Source organism: Schistocerca gregaria, chromosome 6, assembly GCF_023897955.1.
Source record: "Schistocerca gregaria isolate iqSchGreg1 chromosome 6, iqSchGreg1.2, whole genome shotgun sequence".
NCBI classification, from domain to species: domain Eukaryota; kingdom Metazoa; phylum Arthropoda; class Insecta; order Orthoptera; family Acrididae; genus Schistocerca; species Schistocerca gregaria.
Genome location: NC_064925.1, coordinates 276,573,808 through 276,601,458, shown reverse-complemented (window position 1 = coordinate 276,601,458; position 27,651 = coordinate 276,573,808). Strand labels below are relative to the sequence as shown.

The 27,651-nt window shown below is 37.2% G+C and overlaps 1 protein-coding gene across 1 annotated transcript in view; it reads left to right on the top strand.

The window, feature by feature from the left end:
- The window catches only part of LOC126278850 (uncharacterized), a 445,668-nt gene that overhangs the window by 32,105 nt on the left and 385,912 nt on the right, over positions 1-27,651 (top strand). The window contains exon 5 of the mRNA XM_049979125.1: positions 18,624-18,796. Coding sequence (XP_049835082.1) covers positions 18,624-18,796 — 173 coding nt within the window. The remainder of the gene's footprint in view (positions 1-18,623; positions 18,797-27,651) is intronic.

Below are 27,651 nucleotides of genomic sequence, written 5' to 3'. Positions count from 1 at the left end.
CTCATTTATTTCTACAATAATATTTCCTGGTGCTCTAGTTAGACATGACTGTTTTTAGGAAATTAATAGTTATACAGACATAACTTATATTATAATGACAACTGTTTACTGGCTTGTTAGCTGTAGCTCAGATCTGCACTGCACAGGGTAACCGCGCCATCTGAGGCATCTTGCCACAGATTGCGTGGCATCCCCCACCAGAGGTTCCAGTCCTCCCTCAGGCATGGGTGTTAGTATTCTGCTTAGTCTAAGTTGTTTTAAATTAGATTAAGTAACTAGGGACTAGTTACCTCAGCAGTTTTATCCCATAAGTGCTTACCACAAATTTCCAAACTTACAAGATCTGCGAGAGAAATGTTAGTGAGAAAGTTGCAGCTCTCAAACTGGACCTCCCCTACAAGACCTCTTCACCCCCCATCCCCCACCTCGCCATGCTATTCATGCAGATAGGGGACAAGTTACTTTGTACAAACTGTAGTGTAGTATCAAATATTAGTAATCTGAAACAATAATTAAATTTTAACAGTAAGAATTATTTCTGAATGTTTCAGGAGGTGTTTCTTGAGGTTCTATGCATGAGTCTTGACTGTTTATAACTCCTGTGAACAACCTGCATCGTTCTAGCAATTCTTAGTACTGATGATACCATTTCCATAGTAACTTTAAATACACTGAAGAGTCAAAAGAAACTGGCACACCTGCCTAATATCGTGTAGGTCCCCATGAACATGCAGAAGTGCCACAACATGATGAGGCATGGACTCCACAAATGTCTTAAGTGGTCCTGGAGGGAACTGACACCATGAATTGTGCAGGGCTGTTCATAAATCCTTAAGAAAATGAGGGGGTGGTGATCTCTTCTGAACAGCACATTGCAAAGCATCCCATATATGCTTAATAATGTTCATGTCTGCGGAGTTTGGTGGCCAGCAGAAGTGTTTAAATTTGAAAGAGTGTTCCTGGGCCCACTCTGTAGCAATTCTGGATGTTTGGGCTGTCGCATTGTCCTGCTGGAATTGCCCATGGAATGTACAACATAGAATGTAGAATTTAGTACATTACAGATCAAAGATTTTTGCACTAGAGACATGTCAAATTACTTTAAAAAAATTAGATTTTAATAATTAACATATTTAAGCAGGCATTTCTGAATTTTTAGACATGCACAATTTAACAAGAACATTTATAACACTTATGGGCATTTTGCAGCTTGAAATACAATTTTTAAAATACACTAAGAATTTATTATCCAATACATAATCTTTATTGTTTCTTTTCTTTTCAAATTGCCAAACTGTCCAGCATGAAATCTTCAATTAAGTAATAATATTTTCCTACTAGTGTATTAAATAACGTATTTGTATTATTTAATTTATTGGAAATTTTAAATCCCATATACAATGGTGATTAAGCATAAAATTTTAAATTATGAGAGGGACGTTTGAAACTGTGTCTATGACAAGTTCTGTAATTGTAGTTGAAATGAAAATTGTCAAGTGGGTTTTGATTTTTATGCCTGAAAATAAAAATTTTTGTAGATGTACAGAGACGGAATGGTTAGTATTTTTAATTTTTTAAATGATGAGTGACATGATGTTCTTTTTTGGACTGAACACATGTTTCTTACGATTCTCTTTTAAAGTGTTAGTAATCTTGAGCTGTTCGTAGAGTTTCCCCAGAAAACTATTCCGTATCGAATTATAGATTCAAAGTAGCTGTGGTCTTCCTCATGTCCATAAGGGTGGAATTGGATAAGACATTGATTGCATAAGCTAGGCTGTCTGGTTTGTTTGCTAAGAAGTCTACATGTGCCTTCCAATTTAAATTTTTGTCAAGTTTTAGACAGAACTTGCTTCAGTCATTTCCTGATCACCGTGCACTATTTTAATGGGAGATGCTGATGATGTTTTTGCACTGAACTGCACTAACTGTGTTTTTTTGAAATTGAGTTTTAATCCACTTTGCTGCAACCATATTTACCACATATCATGAATTTGTTCTAAACTGTCATTTTCAATTAAACCTGAGGTGTCATCTGTGAATAAAATGGAGTGAACATCAATGCTTAAAGGTAAATCATTTATGTACAGCAGAAACAGATAAGATCCTAAATTTGAGCCATGCAGGACCCCTGTGCAAATCTTTTTCCAGTCCAAGAATGATTTTTTTTCATTTAAATTTAGCACAACTCTCTGTGTTCTTTCAGGGAAATAAGGTTTGAACCACTGTAATGCCCTGTCCACTATCCCATATCTCTGTAACTTGCGTAGAAGTGGTGAGTGATCAAGTCAAAAGCTTTGGTCATATCACAAAATATACCTGTGACCTTTTTACCCTTGTTTAAAGTAGAGCTTATCTTTTCAGTAAATTCCTTGATAGTGTTTATTGTATTTTTCCTCTTTTGAAATCCAAATTGATTTTTGACTATTATATCACTTTCTATAAGAATGTTTTCAAGATGTTTTGCAACAATCCTTTCTATCACCTTAGCAAAAACTGGCAGCAGGGAAAAAGGGTGATAATTTCCCATGTCAGTGGACATGAATGGATGCAGGTGATCAGACAGGATACTTACATATGTCTCCTGTCAGAGTCATATATACACATATCAGGGGTCCCATATCACTCCTATTGTACACACCCCACATCATTATAGAGCCTCCACCAGCTTGAACAGACCCCTGCTGACATCCAGGGTCCAGGGAATCATGAGGTTGTCACTGTACCCACACATATCCATCTGCTTGACATAATTTAAAATGAGACTCGTCCAACTAGGCAACATGATTCCAACCATCAACAATCCAATGTCGTTTTTGATGAGCCCAGGCAAGGTGTAAAGCTTTGTGTTGTGCAGTCATCAAGGGTACACAAGTGGGCCTTCAACCCCAAAAGTCCATATTGATGATGTTTTGTTGAATTTTTGCATGCTGAAACTTGTTGATGGCTGGCAATGAAATCTGCAGCAATTTGCAGAAGGGTTGTACTTCTGTCACGTTGAAGGATTCTCTTTAGTTGCCTTTGGTCCTGTTCTTGGAGGATCTTTTTCCAGCCTTTGCGATGCTGGAGATTTGATGTTTTACCAGATTTCTGATGTTCACGGTACACACATGAAATGGTAGTATGGGAAAATCTCCACTTCATCATACCTTGGGTATGCTGTGTCCCATCGCCTGTGCGCCGACTATAACGCCACAGTCAAACTCTCTTAAATAATGATAACCTGCCATTGTAATTTCAGTAACCAATCTAATAACTGTGCCAGACACTTGTTGTCTTATATAAGCATTGCTGACTGCAGCACCGTATTCTGCCTGTTTACGTATCTCTGTATCTGATTACACATGCCTGTACCACTTTCTTTGGTGCTTCAGTGTAACTTAGTCTAATGGAACATAAAGAAAATAACCTTAGAATAGTCAGTCATTGGCTTAAAGATAACCAGTTAGCCATAAATAAGAATGTAACTTTAAGCTTAAGTAATTATCCTTCCACAAACTTCATCCATCATTAAATTGTTGGATTTATAAACTTGGATTCTAAATTCATGTAGTATCGTTCACAGAGTCTAGATGTATTAAATTATCAGGAGTAATATACCTGTTAAACAAATTTGGAATAAGTATGAGTGAAAAATTTTTCTTTGCTTGTACTATGCATTTTTTCACAGTTATATAACATAATGCATAATGGTGTGGGGTAGCTTGTAGCAGAAGAAGCCAGTCAGGTGTCTTAAGACAATGTATCCTATAGGCCATGTTTAAAAAAATCCAAATAAGTGCATCTAACACCTACGCACTCAGGGATCAATACGAACTTAATTATGCATAGAGATAGTGCATCCATTTTGAAAATTTCTGCCTGTTATCAATATCGATACTTACAAGCTATCAAAATATGTGACATAAATGGCTATATTTTTTGCTTGTATTGATGTAGAAGCTTAAATATTTTACACTGTAAAAGAACCGTAGACCTTAGTATGTGGCATAAATTTCAACTTCATATGTTAACTCTTTCCTGAGAAAAAGGGACCTTAACAGATGGACAGACAGACTGCTAAAAAATGACTAAAAATCTTTTTTTCATGCAATACAATTACAAATTAATGATTATGAATGTTTCATTTTACTTGTACTGTAAATTGTATGATTACACATGATTGGTAAGTGCTATATAGGTTTTAGTGAGTGAGTTTGCAATTGTATCAAAATATGTGACATAAATGGCCACATCACTTGATTTTACCAACATGGCAAGTATACTATATACCTTAGTATCTGAAATTTTAAACCAACACTTCTGTTGGTTCCTGAGAAGAAGGAGTCTTAGCAGACAGACAGTCAGATAAAAAATGATATTTTTTGTGTGATATAATTACAAATTAACAATTTTCCAATTTTTTCCTTTACTGGTATGTTGAAACCTCGCTTCATGCCTAATTTCATAATTCTAGATCAACACGAAGTATACCATGCACTTACTAGTAACAAAATATGTGACATAAATGACCATAGCTTTTGATTGCATTGACTTAGAATCTTACGTTTATTACACTGCCAAGAAAACATAGACCTTGGTATGTGTGACATAAATTTCAGTTGATATGTGTACTCATTCCTGAGAAGTAGGATGAACAGACAGAAAAAGTTTTTCATGTGATGTAAACTAACAATTTTCAGATACTTTTCCTTTAGTTGTGTGAAACCTTGCATTTTGCCAAATTTTGATTCCAGGTCAATGGGAAGTACACTATAGATTTCATTGAGTGAGTTTGCAATCATCAAAATATGTGACACAAATGGCCATATCTTTTGATTTGATTGACTTCTCAACTTCAATTTTTTACACCACCAAGGGACCTTAGTAAGTTGCATAGATTTCATTTTGTTACCTCTACCCATTTCTCAGAAAAAGCATTTTTAATAGTCAGATAGACAGACAGTCTGATGGACAACAAAGTGATCCCAAAAAAGTTCTGTTTTCTCCAATTGAGGTATGATAACCCAAAAAATCTATGTCTTGGACAGTTCTCTCAATATTTACATTAAGTTGCCTACTATACACAAAAGAAAATCAAGAAACAACAAATCGAGAAGGTCTCTTCATCAAGTTAATATACAACATAATCAAATTGTTGACTAGCCTTCTATTAGATCAAGTGAAATTCATGTTAATTAAAATTACAACCCCAGCAAATAACAAAACTTATATTATTAAACTTATTCACACATTGTGAAGTCATTTGATGTCAGCTGTACTAGATATTGATATACAATCTTTTAGTGACACATGAAAATTTGCACCAAACTCAGATATGAACTTAGATTTCTGCTTATTGTAGGTGGTCACTCTACCCACTTCGGGTATCTGTGCATGTTCCCCAGACTGATCTAAACCCCTACATACCACACTGTCCAGGGAGCATGCACAGATAGCTGAAATTGTTGAGGCAACTGCTTGCAACAAGCAGAAAATCTGCATTGAAGTCCCAGTCCAGCACATATTTTCATGTGTCAGTAACAGATTGTATATTGATGATTAGTACAATTGACATCAAGTGAAGTCACAATATTCGAATAAGTTTCATGGTATTTAATACAGTTGTTGATTGTCAGCAAAGTCTGAAGAAATAGACATTGTAAATTAAAATAAACAAAATTTTCAAAATTTTACTTATTGTGTATATACATTATAGGAGGAAGAAACATGATAAAATATGTAGATTGCCTGGAAATGTATTGGGCATGGAATTTATTAGAAAGAGCTGCAATCTCAGACAGCAGCAATGGCTCTAATCCAGCTGGGTGTCAAATTGAACTGAGGTTAGGTAATAGATATGTGTATGTCGTTTCATGTTGCTTCAGCTCTGCTGAGTTCATCAGTCATAGTGGCAGGTGAATGGTAGCATGTCAGTCTTTCAGTGAAGCCATTACCACAAGTTTTCAATTAGTGGGAGATCTGGAGAATATGCTGGTCAGGGCAACAGTCAGACACCTTCTGTAGTGAGATACCTGTAGGTCAGGACAGCATGGTCAATGTGAGTCTTGCATTATGTTGTTGGAAGATTATAGTATGGGGAATTCAAAAATAGGGCACAGCCACTGGCCTTAAAATGTCAGAAATTTAACACCTGCTGTACAGCCAGAAGTGATCATGTTGTGTACCCAATGGCACCCCACACCATCAAACAAGTTACTGAACCCATGCCTGATGACAATGAGGAATGCAGTCTGGCAAATTTCATTTTTCTCATAGCCTCAACACAATTATTTGTTCAGTGTTATGCTGTACACAGAACCAAGACTTGTCAATAAAGAAAACATGGTGCTACTCAAATGTCCAATTTTGTTGTTAGACACATCACTGCTCAGGCGCCTATATTTGCTGCTGTGTCAAGGGCAGTCGCAACAATAATCAGTCTGCTAACAGTCTGTGGTGCTCCAGGTAAACGTTTTGCTGCAAACAAACTCATTTCCTGACTCATAGTTGACAAATGGCCATACAGTCCTGAATGGCAAAGCAAATGATGTTTCTGTCCTTTCGGATGCTAATCACAGGGGACTGATGAGTTGCTCCCTGACATGGAGTATGGACTTCCTCAACACATTGATTCCATATTGTAATGTACCCTCTTTTGTCCGGGGTAAAAATCAAATATCAAGCGACAAACTTTCAATTTATTTAAATGCTATTTCAAACCCTGAGATTATGATGATCAATTGACGCCACCCCGCCAGCTTGGGTGGTCTGCATCTACAACAGACGATGTTAAGCTTAATATTTAGACAAAAGAATGATACATCACAGAATACTAAAACTAATTAAAATACCTTACCTTTAGATGCTGAATTTGGTCTCATTGTCTTGTTTCTCGCCATGGTGCGTTCCATCCATCTAACATTGTTAATTTTAGGTCCGGGTCTTTGTGTGCTAATGAAAACTGGTACTCACTTTTTGTTTTACTATTGATTCTTCAGTTTTATTAATTTAACTTTTTCACAATAATTTCCATCTTCATATCACATAATATTTATAGATACTCTCTATATAAGACGACAGACTTTATTCTGTACTCCCATCAACAGTCCACCTCACAAAAACCACGCTGTCCCCACAATAGTCCAACTAACTCACTCCAACAGTCACCTTAACAATGTCCGACTATCTACCTTTCACACACGAATGTCTTTGGCTCACACTGGTGCCAACATATTCTCCAGAAATAAACAAATAAAGTTCACATTATAGAATAATATAATAAAAAAGATTGGGGCAAAATTAAATACTACATACAATAATATTAAATTTAAAAAAAATCATAGAAATGAAATTGGCGCACTGACCCTGTAAGGGCAGATGCGACTATAAGGGTGGTATTGCACTCTTCAGTAGTCCGTTACATTACACACACACCCTCGAGATTTCATGCAAAAGTATTTTGCAAGAGATCTCGACAGATACGCAAAGCAACGAACCACTGTTTTTTTTATGTAATTAATGTAATCTTCAATAGTTGTCTTCTCGTCTCTTTCTGCTGGTCTTCTCCTCTAGAATTTGTCCCCTTAATCGCCTCATCTGTCAAATTATATCATGGTAATTTTTCTGGAATCATACAACACTTAATTATATTAAAAACAAAGATTCCAAGACTTACCAAGCGGGAAAGCGCCGGCAGACAGGCACAATGAACAAAACACACAAACACACACACAGAATTACTAGCTTTTGCAACCGATGGTTGCTTCTTCAGGAAGGAGAGGGAAAGACGAAAGGATGTGGGTTTTAAGAGAGAGGGTAAGGAGTCATTCCAGTCCCGGGAGCGGAAAGACTTGCCTTGGGGGGAAAAAAAAGGAAAGGTGTACACTCGCACACATACACACACACACACACACACACACACACATATCCATCCGCACATCTTGGCTCAGTGTTACACCGTCTGGGTTATCTGGATACTTCCCACTAACACCAACCTACCAGAACTCCGAAGATGGGAACTTGCCCTTCAATATATCCTCTCTTCCCATTACCCACCAGGACTCAACCTCCGCTAACTTCAGGTTGCCGCCGCTCATACCTCACCTGTCATTCAACAACATCTTTGCCTCTGTACTTTTGCCTTGACTGACATTTCTGCCCGAACTCTTTGCCTTTACATATGTCTGTTTGTGTCTGTATATGTGCGGATGGATACGTGTGTGTGCACGTGTGTGTGTGTGTGTGTGTGTGTGTATGTGTGTGTGTGTGTGTGTGTGTGTGTGTGTGTGTGTGTGTGTGTGTGTGTGTGTGTGTGTATACCTGTCCCTTTTTCCCCCCAAGGTAAGTCTTTCCACTCCCGGGATTGGAATGACTCCTTACCCTCTCCCTTAAAACCCACATCCTTTCGTCTTTCCCTCTCCTTCCTGAAGAAGCAACCATCGGTTGCGGAAGCTAGTAATTCTGTGTGTGTGTTTGTGTGTTTTGTTTATTGTGCCTGTCTGCCGGCGCTTTCCCGCTTGGTAAGTCTTGGAATCTTTGTTTTTAATATATTTTTCCCATGTGGAAGTTTCTTTCTATTTTATTTACAACACTTAATTAGTCACATATAAATACATTGGTATCTCACCCAGGATGCCTCTTCCCTACCATACTGGGTTTGATTACCAGAGTTCACTTACATATTTATATAATGATTGTACAAATATATTAGACACTAAAAGTAAGACATAAAAGAGATAAATGTGGTCTTATATCGACTTGGTTTTAACATCAGCTAAAAAGGTTATTTTCAATTTAGTTGAGACATCTACTGAAAAATATGTGGCTAATATTTTTTTGATATAAAGCGTATCATTTGAACAATTTCAGTTAAATAAGCGTCTCAGCGTCGTCATATCAATAAGTTTTCCATAATGTAATGTAAAATAGCTAAAAAGTGAGAGTTTAGAAATGGCAGTGCAATGGGATCATGTTAACCCAGCCATCATCAGTGGTATCATGCTTCACTTGTACATATGTATAAATTAATTCAAATGTACAAATTCAGAGGTGGCATTGCAATGGGAGTCTGTAAATGCCGTCAAATGTAGTGGGAAAATACTTTTCTCACAAATATAAATTAAATAATAATAAGGTGAATACATGTAAATACTACACAAAGTTTTGTGTTTGTCAGTTCCTGCATGTACTTTATCCTCTAATCCTAATCCACTCCATGCTGACACTCATCCAACCTACCCTTATCTCATATTCTGTGTCTATACAAGATCAATTTCTTTCAGAGTTAGTCAGTAAAACATAAATCTGCGGAGATACAGAGTTGTTGTTTTCTCAACTGATCAGAACAGAAGCTAGCAATTGCTTGGTCAGGTCAGTTTTTCAATATAAGATAATAAAATAGCAAACACACTTCTAATCCTAAAATTCAAAGAAAATATAAATACATATAAATGAAAATTCCCTCTACTCATGGTATAGGCAATGTGTAATCATGTAAAGTGTACATCTATGTACAGTGTGTAGTCCTCTCTCCATACCCAGTTCCTTTTTCACATAAAACATGTAGATTAGTTAATTATATTGCAGAATCATCCACCTTCTACCACCAATACTCAGCCTTCAATCAATCTTGGCCATATGCCCAGGACGCAAGACTAAACAGTATGCAGAAGTCCAACCAGTACCAAGGCGCACAGTGTCTGTGTGTCTCCATGGGAACCACATAGTATACACAACTGTGGCAAAACAGGATCACCATCACTATTAGAGTATGGACGCTGATTCACTCAAGATTAATTGCAGTTTTTTATCCTCATACTTCAACTCAATAAGTTTGTAGTAAAGACAGGTTACTCTGGTCATAACTTCTCACAGTCACATATCCATATTGTAGCATATAAATCACTTCACAAGTGTAAATTTGTATTAGTGTAGTTGCCTATGTCATAAGACATGACGTCTACTCCCCATTTCATTAACCCCTACTGAGCTGACCACACAACAAAACCAAAGTTTCATAGCTTTGTGCATAAGTAAGTGAAATAGCAGGCATTTTGATATCTGCAGTTTCAGTGTATATCTTCAGTAAGTGATTAATTCCAGATTTCTAATGTCATTTAGAGTGTACAGTTTTATCATATATAGACTGCTTTCACAGTTATTTCATTGATCTCAAAATCAAATCTTGACAGAATTACCTAAGTGTTCATGTATTACAGACATAACATTGTCAGTGGCAAGGTAAGTTTCAAATGAGATGTCTCAGTGGTATAGAACAAACGTCACACCTCTAGAATTTTGACTAAGTAATAACGCAAGGCATAAAGAAATTTAAATATTACATAAAAAGGATTCACAAATAAAAGTTTACCACTGAAAAATCTCATCTACTGTTATTTCTCTCCAGTCCTATCATTGTGATTTTATGTTAGGTATCAGTAAATCAAAATGTACATTTCTAAAGGGTATGGTATCCTATTAAATCCATATATACTTGAGGTAATAGTAGATAAGCCTCACAACAGGCAATGGTACAAATTATTATACTTAAGTACTCATATTTTGTGAGTTATGCCTCAACAAGAAAAACAATGTATAGCATATAGAAGTGTTCTAAGACTATAGTTCAGGTAAGTTTCTCACAGAAATGATAATTGTTTCACTGGTTCAAGAGTAAATGCCTGTCCAGGTATCTACTTATGTGCACAGTGCAAATGTTTTCAAACAAGATAAGGCTAGTGATCTGTCTTGAAGCAACATGGCCCAATACTGCGTTAAAAGTCCATAGTTATTGGATAAGACAAAGTTATGCAATAAAAATGATAATACAAAAGTTAAAACTCCATGAGCATAAACAAGAATAGAAACATGAAAACTTGACTCCCAAACACAAATACTTAGCATAAGAGTGTGTTGGTCAGTTACTCATAAAGTCTGGTTCATAAAGGATCTTCAGTAACAAAATGTTACAAACAGTTTACACTGTGTATAATAAATATCAATAACAGATGAAGTATGGCCTCATCAACTTACACTAACACAATGATACTAAGATTAAAAATCTATATTTTCAAATCACATGAGTATAAAGAAACATTTAAGTTTTGCACTCATCGTGCAAGGCAAGAGCATAAGATATTCATTGTAATAACCATAAATATATACAAAGCAAAATGCAAGATTAAACAGCAAAGATACAGATAAAGACACAGTCCCAAGTTTTCAAAATTATGACACTGTAAACTTAGCTTGGATTTTTATAATGCTTCAACTCGGTGATGTTACATAGACCAAAAAGTTTTCTAGATTCACGATAGATCAACTTATAGGCATTTGGATGTGGGTTCTCAGATATCACAAATGGTCCTATATAAATATCAAAGAATTTCTTAAGTTCCCCACACAATGATTTTCTACTGTTTTCACTAGAACTAAATCTCCCACATTAAACTTGCACATTTTCCCCCTCTTATCATGTCTACTTTTCCTAATTTCCCCTTGCTTTTTCATGTTGTTCCTTACAATCTCCTCTCTTTCTTCTTTTGACAAGCTATTACATGCTGGAAACTCAATCAATTCACTAATAAAATTTGGTGGCTTTTATCATAAAGTATCTCATGTGGAGAGAATCCTGTTGAACTTTGCTGTAAGCTATTCATCACATCTTCAAGTTTGCTAATGTAATGTATCCAAGTGTTGTGGTCAGTATGACAGTAAGTCCTAAATAATCTCCCAATTTTATGCGTGTATCTTTCAGCTGGGTTACTGGATGGGTGATAAGCTGAAATAAGTATGTGGTTGATCTCCTCTCTATATATAAATGTTTCCCAACTTTTGGATGTAAACTGTGATCTGTTGTCACTAAGAATTGCCTTGGGTACACCTACACATTTAAAATAGTCATGGGTAAAACATGAAATAATGTTTTTGCTAGTAGCATTCCTCAATGGGTACAACTTAATAAATTTGGAAAATAAGTCCACCACTACAAAAACATACATAAGCCCTCCTCTAGTGGTTGGTAGTCACCCATACAAGTCAATTGCTACAACATCAAGCTGCTGTTTCGGAAGTATATTTTGCATCTGACCTCTACTCGTTTGATTGGTTACCTTGACTCTCTGACACAAGTCACAAGTGGACAAGATTTTCCTCACAGTCCTCGCCATATTGTAAAAGTAAATGTTTTCTTGAATCTTTTGTATACATTTTGCTGCCCCACAATGACCATAACTTTCATGGGTATATTTTACAAGTAATTTGACGAATTCATATGGCCAACATAACTTCCATACCTCACTATCTTCCTTCATCCTCCAAAATAATATTCCCCTATGAACTTTGTAATACTGCCCTACTTTTTCTTTTCCCTTCTTTCCAATATAACTTTTCACCAGTTTCCACTCTTCATCATGATTCTGAAACCATTTAATCTCACTGCAGATTTTCACGACACCTTTCTTCTCATTTATCCCTTTTAAATACATAATTTTAAATTCATTCCCTCCTTCATCACCATTGTCACCAATAGATTCTCCCAAAGGATGCCTTGAAAGAGCATCTGCTATGCAGTTTTCATCACCTTTAATATATTTGATGGTGTAGTTAAACTGCTGAAGAAAAAGTGCCCATCTCGTGATTCTACCATGGTATAATTTACATTCTTGTAAGTAGGATAGTGTTTTATGATCTGAAAAGACTATCACCTTGTGACCCAATAAATAATTCTTAAATTTGGAGAAAGCCCAATGAACGGCTAATAGTTCCTTTTCTGTAATGGTGTACTGTCTCTCGTGTTTCTGCAATGTCCTGCTGGCAAAAGCAATAGATCTATGTTCTTCCATCCCATTCTGACTTCTCACTTGGAAAAGGTGTGCCCCTAAGCCATAGTTACTACTGTCAGTCATAATACAGAAAGGCAACCCAAAATCTGGCCTACATAAGATTTTACTATTTACCAACTGGTGTTTAATCTCTTCAAAGCAATCTGACAATCTTTATTCCAATCCCATATAGTATTCTTTTTAAGCAAATTCCCTAAACAAGGTGCATTAAGAGCCTGAGTAGCACAATACTTCCTATAGAATCCACACAGTCCGAGAAATGACTTTAGCTGTTTCTTATTCCTAGGTGGTGGAAACTTTGCAATTGTTTCAATTTTCTTATCATCTGGCATAATTCCATTGTCAGATATAATGTTCCCCAAAACTTTTAATTGTTTCACTGCAAATTTACATTTCGATAACTTCAGTGACATTCCTCATTTTCTAAACTCCTCACAAATTTCCTTAAGTTACCCTATGTGTTCTTCCCAACTTTTACTGGATACCAAAATATCATCTATATATATATAGTTAATTTATTTAACAATTCCTTTCCCAACACATAATCTAAAGCTCTGATAAACTCTGCAACAGATAAATTCAGCCCAAATGGTACTACACTAAAGGTATAACATTTTCCATTATATAAGAATGCTGTGTATTTCTGAGATTCCCTTGCTAATGGTATTTGATGAAATCCAGAGGTCAGATCAAGGCTAGACATAAACTTTACATGTTCAAACTTGTGTAGTAATTCATCAATGTTTTCAGGATGATCAGTTTCCCTACATAATAATTTATTGAGGAACCTAGAATCTAGGACAAGTCTTACACTATTATCCGTCTTGGCAATGGCTATGATAGGATTATTATATTCGCTATTACACCTCTGAATAACCCCCCAAGTCTGAATCTTTTCCAACTCCCTCTCTTCAGCTTTCCTCCTGCTTAATGGAATCCCGTAAGGTTTAATGAAAAATGGATCATGCGGTTTGAGTACAATTTCACATTCATACCCTTTCACTCTGCCTGGTCTGTCACTAAATACATCAGAATATTCCCATAAAAGTTCAATGAGATCAGATTGTTGTTCCCTAGTTAAACTCTCTGCTTCAGCAATCTTATTTTCTACTATGCTTTGATAATCTTTGTCATCAGTAGAAGTCTGTTTTTCAAAAGGATCAGTGCATCTCCCATCATCTAAATAATCCACACCCTGATCTGATTATGACTATTACTATTCTTCTCAATGAAGCTCTCTGTATACAACTTATTTTTATCTGTTGGTTCCCTTAATTTGACAGTTTTGTTTTTCCAATTAAATCCCATATCCACTTTTACTATCCAATCCATACCGAGAATTATGTCCTCACTCAGGTCCGGAATGACAAGACAACCCTGATCAAAGACCACATCTCCAACTTTGAAAGACAAAAGAATTTGACATTTTACTGTTTTACTGAATCTTCCTGTCGCTCCTCTAATTTTAACCCCAACTACTGGTAATTCTCCAAATTCATGGTTTTTATCTATCCTATACCTCAATTTTTCACTGATTCCTGACATCAGGCTTCCAGTATCAATCAAACAATAACCTGTCCAATCATTAATATAAATTTGCATGTATGGGCTTCCTACAATTTCACTCTCCTGCTCACCAACATCTTCGTGCATCAAGTCATCTTCTACGCTTTTAAAATTCAGATCTTCATTTTGTTTGACATAAGCTAAACTATTTTCAGTCTGCACATTGTGCAGAAGCCAACTAGGATTCTCAACACAAACATAATTAGACACATTATTAGTATCAGTAATCATAGGCAATTCTTTACATTTTATACCTGTTTTTGCTTTTTCCCACCAAATAGGATATACCTTCTCGCAGATGGATAACAATTGTATCCAAAACGTATTATGTTTGTTACCCCCATTAAGGCTGTCCCACAATCTACAAATGAACTCTTGTCCCTGGTTTCCTAAGTTAATAATTACCTTATCTTCATTCGCAATATTAATGTCATCCCTGTCTATCCCCTCGATTACTGGTGATGTATTAACCCACGTGACTGCAGCCTGATCCTCTTGTACTGAATGATTATTTTCTGTAACTCTATTACCCTCCTCCTTCATAACTACATCTGCATCATCCTTAGTCACAACAAATACTCGTATCTCACTTCTATATTCCATATCATCACTATCATCAACTGCCTCTACCTCAGCATCATTTAACATCTCACCATTTGACTCAACTTCCCTAACCTTAGCTACTTCAGCACGACTTCTCACATCAACATCACACTCTACTTCTTCTAATTCTACAACCTTATTATTCAGTACTTGATTGACATTCTCAGCCACAGAAGTTTTTACATCACTCAGATCTCGATTTACTGCAATTTCATCAGAATACATTAATGCATTTATTCCGAAGGTATCATAACTATTATTAACATAGGAACAACCACCTACATCCCCACTCACATCACTTTCTTCCTGCCTAAACAAATTATTCATTATCTCCCCACTAATCTCTGAATCTTCATTACTAATGTGTCTAGAATTATCTGTGCTCATAGCCTTCTCACTGACTTGCTGCCAAAACTGGTTATCAAATGGTCTCTTATCAATTTCCGGTGCTCTTGTCATGTTATTACTATGTCTTTTTCTGTAATCATTTTGCCCATACCTATTCTGATTCCACTTAGCCTGATTTCTAGCATTATATCTGTTCGTCCCAAACTGACAGGCCCTCGTTGGGACGGCTCTTAGTTTAACTGGCCTTGCCCATTCCCATCTTGTCTTCTATCTGGATTTTCCCATTGTCCCACCATAATAATTACCTTCCTTATTCTCATGTTGACGCCAGTTGCTATTGTCTACTCTATTGAAATCTCCCTGAAAATTACCTTGACGATCCTGCTGATTATTCCCATTATGATTATTTCGCCTACCATTATTCCCATTATTAGAATTTTGGTTCCACCCTCCATGATTTTGTTCATAATGATGCCCATTAAAACTTTTGCTTCTTTCTAATGCACGATCCAATTTCTCCACGTAATTCAAAAATTGTTCAACTGAATCATCTGGCCCATATACCAAGTCCCACTGAACTCTGTTTGGTAACCTCCTTTTTAGAGCGTCTATTTGCGTTAGTTCATCAAAAGGTCTGTCTAAATGCGCCAACTTTCTTAGCTGTTTCTCGCAAAATTCCCTCATTGAACCATCAACATTCTTTATAATTAGCCCCATTAAGAAAATCGCTTTTGATTTTGGTCTGAACAGACGCTGAGAAAAATTTGTTCAAAAAACTTTTTTCGAATTGACTATAGGTTAAATCAGAACTGGCGGTTAGATTAGCCCACGACAATGCTTCTCCATCTAAGAATTTTTGAACAAATTTGATCTTTACAGTGTCACTCATTTCGAACGAAAAATTGTCACGACAGTTCATAATGAAATCAACTGGGTATAATTTTCCGTCTCCCGGAAAATTACGCACGTTTGTACCTGGCCAAAATCCGTTAAATGAAGTCGCTACCGATTTCATAGCTAAATTATCCCGAATTTCATTTAATTGTTTCTGTAGTCAAACTACCTCATGCTCATTGTCTTTAATTACATTGTTACAAGAATCTACATTATGTTCAATAATTTTCACTTTTTCTGTTACCTTGTTTTCGAACAATGACAATTTGTCATCGACATTTTTCGTATGTAAGTCAATTCTGGTAATTATTTCCCTATCTTTAATTTTTGCTCTCACTCGAAAATGATTCAAAATACTTCGCGGTTTCTTCCACTTCCCGTTTGATTGTTAATTCGACTTTATTGAGTTTATCTTCCACATTGTCTACCCTATCTTCAATTTCGTCTGTTCGCTCCTCCAAACTGGTTTTCGTCTCTTTCATTTCCGATCTGATAGCTGAACATTCATTAAAGAATTCCTTAGCCAATTGGCTATTTTCTTTTAAAAGCTTCTCTTCTAAATCAGACACTTTCTTTTCCATACTTTTCGCGTTTTCTGTAATTACATTATTCAAAAAACTAAATTGTTCTGAACATTGCTTATTCAAACAACTAAACCGTTTGTTCAAAGTATCGAATTGTTCAGCATTCTGTGTTAACAGTAATTGCATGTGACAAGCTGAGAATTTGCTTTGGACAGGAAGCTTGTCTATATGGCAGAGATGGTTAAAGCAGCCATTCCAGTGAAGTGGGGCATCTGGATTCGATTCCTGGTGCTCTACAAATTTTCAACCTTCACCTCCGATTTATTTCAATTCCTGCAATCAGCTGAAATCTTGCTTTTTTGTAAGTTAGTTTCTTTACAGCTGCTGTATTACCAGTGGTGTCTGTTCTGTTCAACATGTCTGACTACATACACCATGGATGCACCATATCTTCTGAGCCCTTGTGGGACTTTGTGAATAATATGAGTGGGGTTAATGGAAGCGGGTGCTACTTGCATGTGACAAATATTACTACATTTTATAGTTATTTAGCCTATAATGTGATTTGTTCTTATTATTTTGTTTACTGTGTAATATCCTCAAAGAAAGGTGCATAATTAAATTGAAATGAGTAAATGAACTTCATGAGGTGAACATAAATATACTTATCAAAAAACGTGAAAGTTGAAGACCAATAGGAATATCAAGCAAATGCTGGGAAGGATGAGTGATTACAGGAGTGGAAAGGAGATGCCTAAGATGGATAGAAGCCTAGAAACAACAAATGTGTGGAGGTAGTAAGATGTAGGGAGCACTTGTACATTACATCCAGGGAATAAATTTAAAATGGATGATTATTGAGAGAAATTTGCAGTAGCAGTGAGACGGGATTGCCATTACATAAAAGCCCATGTAATACTGTATTCAGTTGCTAGGTCATCAAAGCAGAATATTGCAAGCATAACCATGGAACAAGATGATATGTATCTACTGTGTTTTGGCTGATTACTGATTTTTGTTTTTCAGTTTTGTTAATTTTGATGCCAATCATTATATATCAGGGAGATTTTCCCTAAACCTGTTATTTTTTTTGATGAAATGAAAGTTTTGTGCTTCTCTGTCACAGTTACTTTTGTAGAATATAGAGCAGTCTTTGACTGCATTTTTTGTTTCTTTTGTTATGTGTTTCAACCTATATGATCATTGTCATAAAAGAATAGAAAATTGTTATCACACACTGTTTTGTATTCTACAAGTTTTATACATGGGTCACCATGTCTGTCACCATGATTATTTCACATTTCAATAGTTATTTTTGTTGACTGACCAACATTTTAGTTTGGTCTGTATAGTGGATAGTAGAAATAAAATATGGGCAAAACACCAATTGTTGTGAGAAGACTTAATTTACTTTGCACAGTTATATGGCTCAATAAAGTGAGTATAATTGTTTTAAAACTAGTCTTTTATATAAAATATGTAATAACACATAATGAGATTACTAAACTTTAAAGCTCAGAAATTTGTCTTAGTTACTGAACAAAACAGTTGTAGTTTAAATGAGATAGATAAAACAATAAAATTTTGGAGCTTTGTAATGTGCCACAGTCTCTGAGAACATCTGTCCTCCCTTTATCTGCCATCTCTTGGCTAAACACAGCTTTCTATCTTATACACCAATTATCAGTCATTTTTCTTCTTAATTATACTGTCTTTATATCTGTCAGTCAATTATAATTATTTTTATTTATCGATTATCAGAACAGCTACCTAAATGGTTCATGAGGATTAATGTAAGTTTAAACAAATTTCTTTAGAAAAATTGATCCTGGAGAATAATTTACTTTTTATTTTACTCTCATAGGTGTGGCATCTGTGTCTCAGGTTCTACTGGGAGACCTCCAGACACAGATATTGATACATGTGGCATCTGCAAGGGTGGTAATCGTTGCGTGGGTTGTGACAGTCATCCAGGCTCCGAGTTAAAACTGGATGGTTGTGGACAGTGCCTACCCGCAGATGATATAAATTTTAACAGTATGTTTAATATATGTACTTAAACTTCCTTAATTCACATTTATTAAATGATGTTTATCATTATTATTATTATTATTATTATTATTATAACATATAATTACCAACTGCATCAATGGGCTCTTCGTTTAGCCATTGAGACTGTCAAAGCTGATTCCCAACTTCCAGGGGAATGTTGCCTTTTTCAGCCTGGAGATGATGGGTTGGGCTTCCAGTAGTTCTAAATGGTTTGTGGTTGGGTGCCTACTAGATTGGCTTAAGGACAGTTATTTTCTGTGATTTATTTTCCACCAGCTCTTGGAAAGAAACGTTTGAAAATCCCTGGTAAGAAACAGTACGTTACAGAAAACTTCTATTAATTGGATTGAATCAGGAATTGGCCTTTGAAAGTGCATACATTTTTCTCCTGAGACTGGATGGGGTGATTTTGGAGCTCATGAAACAGGAAATCAGTGGTGGGCAGCCATTGTGGGCAAGGGGGGAGGGAGGGGGATGTCTAGTAGGTCCTGTAGGGTAGAGATAATGTTTCAAGATTATTGAGTGCATCATGTTGGAAGTGAATGGTTCTCAGTGATCAATTAAGTTGTTTGGAAAGCTTTGAAAGAGCTCACATGTGTCTTCCCATGTGCAAGTGCAGTGTGTAGCTTGGTCATTTTCCAGTTGTCTTGGCAGGCATTGGAGTTCAGTAGGTCACATACTCATTAGAAAGAGCCTGCATAGCAGAGTGTGGAGCATGTAGGTGTTATTTAATGAATGAGGTTGACCTGGCCAGATTTAACATGAGATAATAAATTCCATCTGTTCCTGTGGAAAAGGTGTGCTGTGTTTTACGTGTGCCCTGTTCCTTTTTGGCTTTAAACTGTTATCCTGTTTCTTTTATGGAGTAGGTCATTGTTGTGAGTTGTTGGAGACGAAGTGTAGGTAGTGTAGTCACTGTTTTTGGTATTCATTTTCCAATCTAGTAGTCAAACCTGTGAGTATTTTGAAAATAGTTGGATTGTTATGGGGCATTTATTAGTGATGTAAGAGTAGTGACAGTTCCAAATTCTAACCAAATCTCATGGAAAAATTGAGTCCCATCATCCTTTTTATTAGACTGATTCAATAGTGTAGCAGTGTAGGAGATTAATTCAGGTCAACTTAGTAAATCTGCAGAACAGCATGCTGAATTTTTTACTATATCTGTATGGCACAGAGTGTATGGATTCTGGCCACAGATGTACACTCCTGGAAATGGAAAAAAGAACACATTGACACCGGTGTGTCAGACCCACCATACTTGCTCCGGACACTGCGAGAGGGCTGTACAAGCAATGATCACACGCACGGCACAGCGGACACACCAGGAACCGCGGTGTTGGCCGTCGAATGGCGCTAGCTGCGCAGCATTTGTGCACCGCCGCCGTCAGTGTCAGCCAGTTTGCCGTGGCATACGGAGCTCCATCGCAGTCTTTAACACTGGTAGCATGCCGCGACAGCATGGACGTGAACCGTATGTGCAGTTGACGGACTTTGAGCGAGGGCGTATAGTGGGCATGCAGGAGGCCTGGTGGACGTACCGCCGAATTGCTCAACACGTGGGGCGTGAGGTCTCCACAGTACATCGATGTTGTCGCCAGTGGTCGGCGGAAGGTGCACGTGCCCGTCGACCTGGGACCGGACCGCAGCGACGCACGGATGCACGCCAAGACCGTAGGATCCTACGCAGTGCCGTAGGGGACTGCACTGCCACTTCCCAGCAAATTAGGGACACTGTTGCTCCTGGGGTATCGGCGAGGACCATTCGCAACCGTCTCCATGAAGCTGGGCTATGGTCCCGCATACCGTTAGGCCGTCTTCCACTCACGCCCCAACATCGTGCAGCCCGCCTCCAGTGGTGTCGCGACAGGCGTGAATGGAGGGACAAATGGAGACGTGTCGTCTTCAGCGATGAGAGTCGCTTCTGCCTTGGTGCCAATGATGGTCGTATGCGTGTTTGGCGCCGTGCAGGTGAACGCCACAATCAGGACTGCATACGACCAAGTCACACAAGGCCAACACCCGGCATCATGGTGTGGGGAGCGATCTCCTACACTGGCCGTACACCTCTGGTGCTCGTTGAGGGGACACTGAATAGTGCACGGTACATCCAAACCGTCATCGAACCCATCGTTCTACCATTCCTAGACCGGCAAGAGAACTTGCTTCTCCAACAGGACAATGCACGTCCGCATGTATCCTGTGCCACCCAACATGCTCTAGAAGGTGTAAGTCAACTACCCTGGCCAGCAATATCTCCGGATCTGTCCCCCATTGAGCATGTTTGGGACTGGATGAAGTGTCGTCTCACGCGGTCTTCACGTCCAGCATGAACGCTGGTCCAACTGAGGCGCCAGGTGGAAATGGCATGGCAAGCCGTTCCACAGGACTACATCCAGCATCTCTACGATCGTCTCCATGGGAGAATAGCAGCCTGCATTGCTGCGAAAGGTGGATATACACTGTACTAGTGCGGACATTGTGCATGCTCTGTTGCCTGTGTCTTTGTGCCTGTGGTTCTGTCAGTGTGATCATGTGATGTATGTGACCCCAGGAATGTGTCAATAAAGTTTCCACTTCCTGGGACAATGAATTCACGGTGTTCTTATTTCAATTTCCAGGAGTGTATATGGAACTTCCCACAATGTCACAGAAGCTCAGAGAAAGAAGCAAAAGTAATGTTTCAATTACAAACACCTATCAGAATTGGAACTGCCACACAGAGGTTCATCTTCACTGCCTGAAAGAATCAGCTGTTGGCAACAGGAAATAGAAAACCCACGAAGATAAATCATACAATTTAGTTTTGAGGACTCATTGGACAGCATTGCATACTTTTTTCCTTATTTTGGCTGTTTTTACTTTAGTACTGTAGACTGCTGGAATTTGTGTCAAGTGTCTACTGCTTAAAGGGAAAGAGAGGTGGGAGTGGGATAAGGAAAGGAAAGGGGCCTTGGAGGTTTAGGAAAGAATAATAAATAGAGAGGCAAGGAAACAGATGCACAGGAAGGAAGTAAACTGGCAGGAGGTTGTGCAGATGAAATGAGCTCACAGCAAAGTTGTTGGTACAGTTGGATGTAAATAGGAAAGAAAGGGAGGCAGAAAAGGAAGCACAAGAAGCTAAGAGGGCAAGGTACAAGGCCAATGTGGAAAAAGGAGAGAGAGAGAAGAGGCATGTCAGAGAATGTAAGAGTAAGGAACATAAGAAAGAAAGGAAGCAATGACTGTACAATGTATCTAAGCAGTCCAGATTAGAATACGATGCATGTGAAAAGGAACTGAAGAAACATCTAGGATGGGATAGAGAAGAATTGGAAGATGAAAATTCAACGTCACTGGCCAAGGAAGATGATCATGACCAAGCCTGAAATGATGATGATCTTTCCTTAAACAGTCTGGAGAATGATAATGTTTTATCTGCACCAAAAATTTAGGAACTCATGTGTCTTGTCTCTAATACTAAATATTTTCATATTGGGAACAGAAGGCTTCACCTGAATCAGAAAAGGACACCAAAATTTTTGTAAGGTATCATTTACCCAGTTGTCAAATGTGGGATGTGTCTGTGAGAATGTTTTGTTACATAAGAACACTGGAGAAAAGAAATGTAGAAAATCAACAGAACAGGCTAATGTTTTTCGATAGATCGAGGGGGCAAAGAAAAACAGACTGAATGTAGTGAGGTGGTAGAATTTAAATTTGGCCAGAATACAGAGAATGACTGGCAGCGTGCACAGTCATGGGCACCAATGCAGTTTGCTCAATTTTGTAAATGGTCTCATCAGTGTCATAGGCACTGTATAAGAATCATAGCTGAAAGTGTTTGTGGAGAAAAGAAAAGGCCATAGGTGCTCCACTGACTGAAGAAATAACAGACTGAAAATTCAAATCCCCCCTCCCCCCTCCAATGCCCTTCCTGATCTCCACTATGCCATGTGCTGCATCCTCGCGGACTCTCTCAGTTATCCCAATAACTGTTTTTCACGTGCATTGAATGTGCTATGGTGACAGGAAATTGGAGCAGTGTAAAAGAGTAGTGATAATATTAGTGATAAGTGTAGCTAAACATTCACTACATTGATTATAAAATTAAATATTCAAGTGTCTAATTACATTAATTTGAATTAAGAATATTGTGTACATGATTTTAGTGGCTTACTAATGGCTGTGTACAAACTGATGAGCATTCTTTATTTTTTATACTGCATTGTTTATGTCAACAATATTCTTTGGAAGATTACATGGATCGGTTTTAATTTTTGTGCACAACAATGTATCAGAATTGTATTCTCTAGTTAATTATGCTTTCTTTTACATTGTTTGTTACTGTAAGAAGCAGTTTATCTTGCAGTGAAAGTGAAGTAGATAGTTCTTGTGAGTTTGTATGGGTAGGGGTTATACTTGAAAACCAGAATAAATTAATAATTGGTTTCTTTTAGCGACCTCCTTACTCAGATGATTGAGTTGCTGAAAGTGTCAAATAAAACGTGTGCCTCATACAGTTGTAGCTGGTGATTTCTTCAATCTAACCTCAATATGTTCACAAAAATACACATTTAAAGTCAGTGGTAAGCATAACACAAGGTCTGAAATTATACTAAATGGTTTCTCCAAAAATTATTTTGAACAATTAGTTCTAGAGCCCATTTCAAGTGTAAAAGGTTGCAAAAACGTATTTGACCTATAAGCAACAAATAATCCTGAGCAAATACGGAGTATCATGACAGATACGGGAATTAATGGCCGTGTGGTTGTTGAAGCCAGACTGGATACTATAACATCCAAAACCACCAAAAATAAACACAAAGTCAGTCTATTTAAAAAAAGTAGATAAAAATTAGATTGAAATGTTTCTACAATACCGTCTCCACTCCTTCCTAACAAACTATGTCAGTGTAAACCAATTGTGGCTTAAATTAAAAGAAACAGAATCAGGGGCAACTGGTATATTTATATCAAATCTATACTAATAATAAAACAATTAACAGTCATGTCTCTTTTTCTGAACACAATAATATCTAAAACTACTAGATAAATTTTCACAGGTAATTCAAGCATAGCTTGGGGCAACATACAGGCTTCATTTCATCAGAATCAGATCACGGAGAAAGCAGTACACCAAAAAACCAGTAGTTAGCACAGGAAGTTTCTTTTTTTCCCTTCAGTTACAGAAGAATTTTCAGAAGTTTATGCCAGCAACAGAGATAAGATCTTTACGAATATAAAGTAACATTGAATTTACTTGGCTAGGATGAACAGATCTACTTGTTTCGCTTTGTGTTAAAAACTTAATGAAATTACTTTGATTCTTTCAACAGGTTGCATTTATATTTGACTTCTCGCCTAGAAAAAACAAATTTATTGACATGACAATCCTATTAAGGTCCTTTTTTACTGACTGATGTATGAAACCCTAAAAGTGATGGCATGCAAAGGCTATTCTTAAACTTTGTTTGTAAAGCACAGGCATATAGTTAATAAATTAATAAGATATGGAACTGATCCCCCATGTACACAAAACAGGTCAGAACATATTTGCAGAGTCAAGAAAAAAAGCAAGGAAGTTCAAAAGAACACTAAATCTCCAAGATTGGCTATGTTTCAAAAATGTTCAAATGTGTGTGAAATCTTATGGGACTTAACTGCTAAGGTCATCAGTCCCTAAGCTTACTCACTACTTAACCTAAATTATCCTAAGAACAAACACATACCCATGCTCGAGGGAGGACTCAAACCTCTGCCGGGCAATGTTTGAGAGAAGCTCAAAATTTACTGGGACTTAAATGTGAGATGCTTTTAATAGTTTTTATGTTGAAACTCTGTCTCAGAATCTGGCAGAAAATCCAAAACAATTGCTATCATATGTAAAGTACACTAGCAACAAGATACAATCAACACCTTCACTGCATGACTGCAATGGTGATATTACTAATGACAGTGCCATTAAAGCAGTTACTAAACACAATTTCTCAAATTCCTTAACCAAAGAAGACAACGTAAATACCCCAGAATACAAAGCTAGAACAGCTGCCAACATTAATAACTTAGAGATAGATCCCCTTGGTGTAGTGAAGAAATTTAAATCACTGAATAAATTCAACTCTTCCAGTCTTGATTCTACACAAATTTCTGTTTGTCCACAATAAGTTGCCGATTGGCATAGGGGCTGTTGGGAATGGCTGTGCTCCCACATTGTAGCTGTAGCGGGGTGAGGAGCGGTGAGGGGAAGGCAGCATTGGCTACATGCATCAGTACTGGCACCACTATCTGTGTTTTGTGCTTACACAAAATTGCACTGCCGGAAGTATTGTCCACTTAAGTGACACTTTTGTTGGATCAGAAATCACCTAATTTGTTGATATACTCATGTTCAAGAGTTTTACCTCTAACTTATGTATTTCTTACATATAAAAAACAATTAAAAATGAATGTACAACTTGCGGCATTATGAACTGAAAGTTTTAAACTGATTTTTGGAATCTGTTTGCGCATCACATTTATTAAATGCAGACAGCAGTAATGTTTACAAAGAGTAATTAATTGTACCTTAAAGAACTGTCAAAATGATGGTCACCAAAAATCAATATAATAATTTTTTTTGTTTCCCGACTTTGTCATCATCAACATCCCATGGGGGCATAGTATTGATGATAACGTCACTGATGCCCATTTCCCTTATTCCATCTCTTGTCCAGTACTCTTGCTCCAGCTGCTGCTCATTCCTGCAGTAACCTTGCCAGTCCTGTGCAGTAACTGAAAGGAAAGCAGCATTAACAAGACTGCAATCTTTTCTTCAGCATGTCACCAGTGACATTTTTCTCCCAGAAATTGTGTTTTATTTTGGTCTATGCCAATTATATTGGATTTAGATATCAGTTGTAGGGCAAAAAATGTGCTACACTGTGGCCCCTGCTCTCAGCAATTTTATATATGACATAAAGTTTCACGGCTGGCTTGTTTACCTTTATTGCAGATGACAGTTCAGCCTTCCTCATTGAGTCACTGCAGTTTATTTGCCCATCTTGCAACCAATCTGACATCATAATCCTGAAATCATATCTATTAGGCATTCTGTTGAAGCTCCTGCTGTGGTATGGCATATTGTCCAAACAATCATTGAACTGGGAGAAATATTGCAAACAATCATATCTGAACTCGCCCCACACTCTCACCGACCCATCTACATCCACTAGTTTAATCAAATTCAAGAAATTTGCAAGTCTGTGGAAACAGTTCCTTGCTTGAAACTTCCTGACAAATTAAAATTAAATTCCAGATCAGGTTCCCAGGTTAGAGACTTAGCCCAACAAACTCTGCTGTATGGTACAAATACAGATGGGCTGAAATTAATGTACCATTGGAACCCCAAAACACAAATAACTGGCACCATCAGTCAAGGAATTGCAAAATGAGTCTACATATCAATTTGCTTCAGAGGCAAAGCAGAATGTCAGTGCAAATATCTTTAAATTTTAGCAATTTTTTTAATGTTTTTAGTGTTACCAAATCACATAAATATAAATGCATCACATTTGTGATAAAAGCACTAAATACTGCTTGCAAAAATTGAAGAGTAATTAAAGGGCAGTCTCTTGGAGAGATGCCATGCCACATTTTTGTTTCCTGTTATTGAATACTCCACTATACAATAGACAAGGGAGGTTCAAAATTTGCATATGACAATCTCAAAGTTTTTAATCAAAATGAAGTCCTCTGATTTTAGTTAACTGATTAGCAACATCAATATGTACTCCCCTGATTTTTTTTTTGTTATGATTTTTATTCATGAGTAATAATCAACAACAGTGGTAACTGTTCTGGTTTTTAAGAACAAGTGCACTTCTGTAACAAGTGTTTACTGTAAGTTCCTGGAATAAACTTGCCCTAGTGACTTGGGTAAACTTAAGTAAATTTTTGTTCTAATACAAACACCTCACCAATTATTTACAGAAGCTATTTGCTAGTGGACTCAAGCCTTTTGTAACACTTTGCATCTACGGGCATCTTGATGTTGGCAGCACTCAGAGACAAATGAACAGCTTTCAAGCAGTGCTGATTTTCTTCACTTTTTGAGCACTAGCGAAATTGTCAAGTTATCATGACCAAATAATAGGCACATTTCAGAGTACAGTGATATAATAGCTCCATACTTAGCAATCATATACAGCTGCTTGCTTGACAAAAGATCTGTGCCTAAGGACTGGAAAGCTGCACAAGTCACACCAATACACAAGGAAGGAAGTAAAAGTAATCCATTGAATTATAGATCTGTATTACAGACATCAATTTTCTGTAACATTTTGGAACATATGCTCTGTTTGAACATTATGAATTACCTCAAAGAACAGAGATCACAGTCTGCACAGATTCAGGAAATACTGTTTTCGTGATACACAACTACCTCTTTATTCACATGAAATAATGATTGTTATCGACAGGGGATTTCAAATTGATTCCCTATTTTTAGATTTCCAGAAGACTTTCAATACCATTCCTTACAAACAGCTTCAAATCAAACTTCCTGCAAATGATAAGTGTATGCCAGACCATGACTCAAACTCAGGACCTTTGCTTTTTGTGAACAAGTGACAAGTGCTCTACCAACTGAGCTACCCAAGCACAACTCGCAACCCATCCTCACAGCTTAACTTTCACCAGTACCTCATCTCCTATCTTCCAAACTTCACAAAAGCTGTCCTGTGAAATTTGCAATACTACCACTCATGTAAGAAAGGATACTGCAGAGACTGGGTGATGTTTTGAAAATGAAATTTTCACTCTGTGGTACAATGTGCATCGATATGAAACTTCCTGGCAGATTAAAACTATGTGTTAGACTG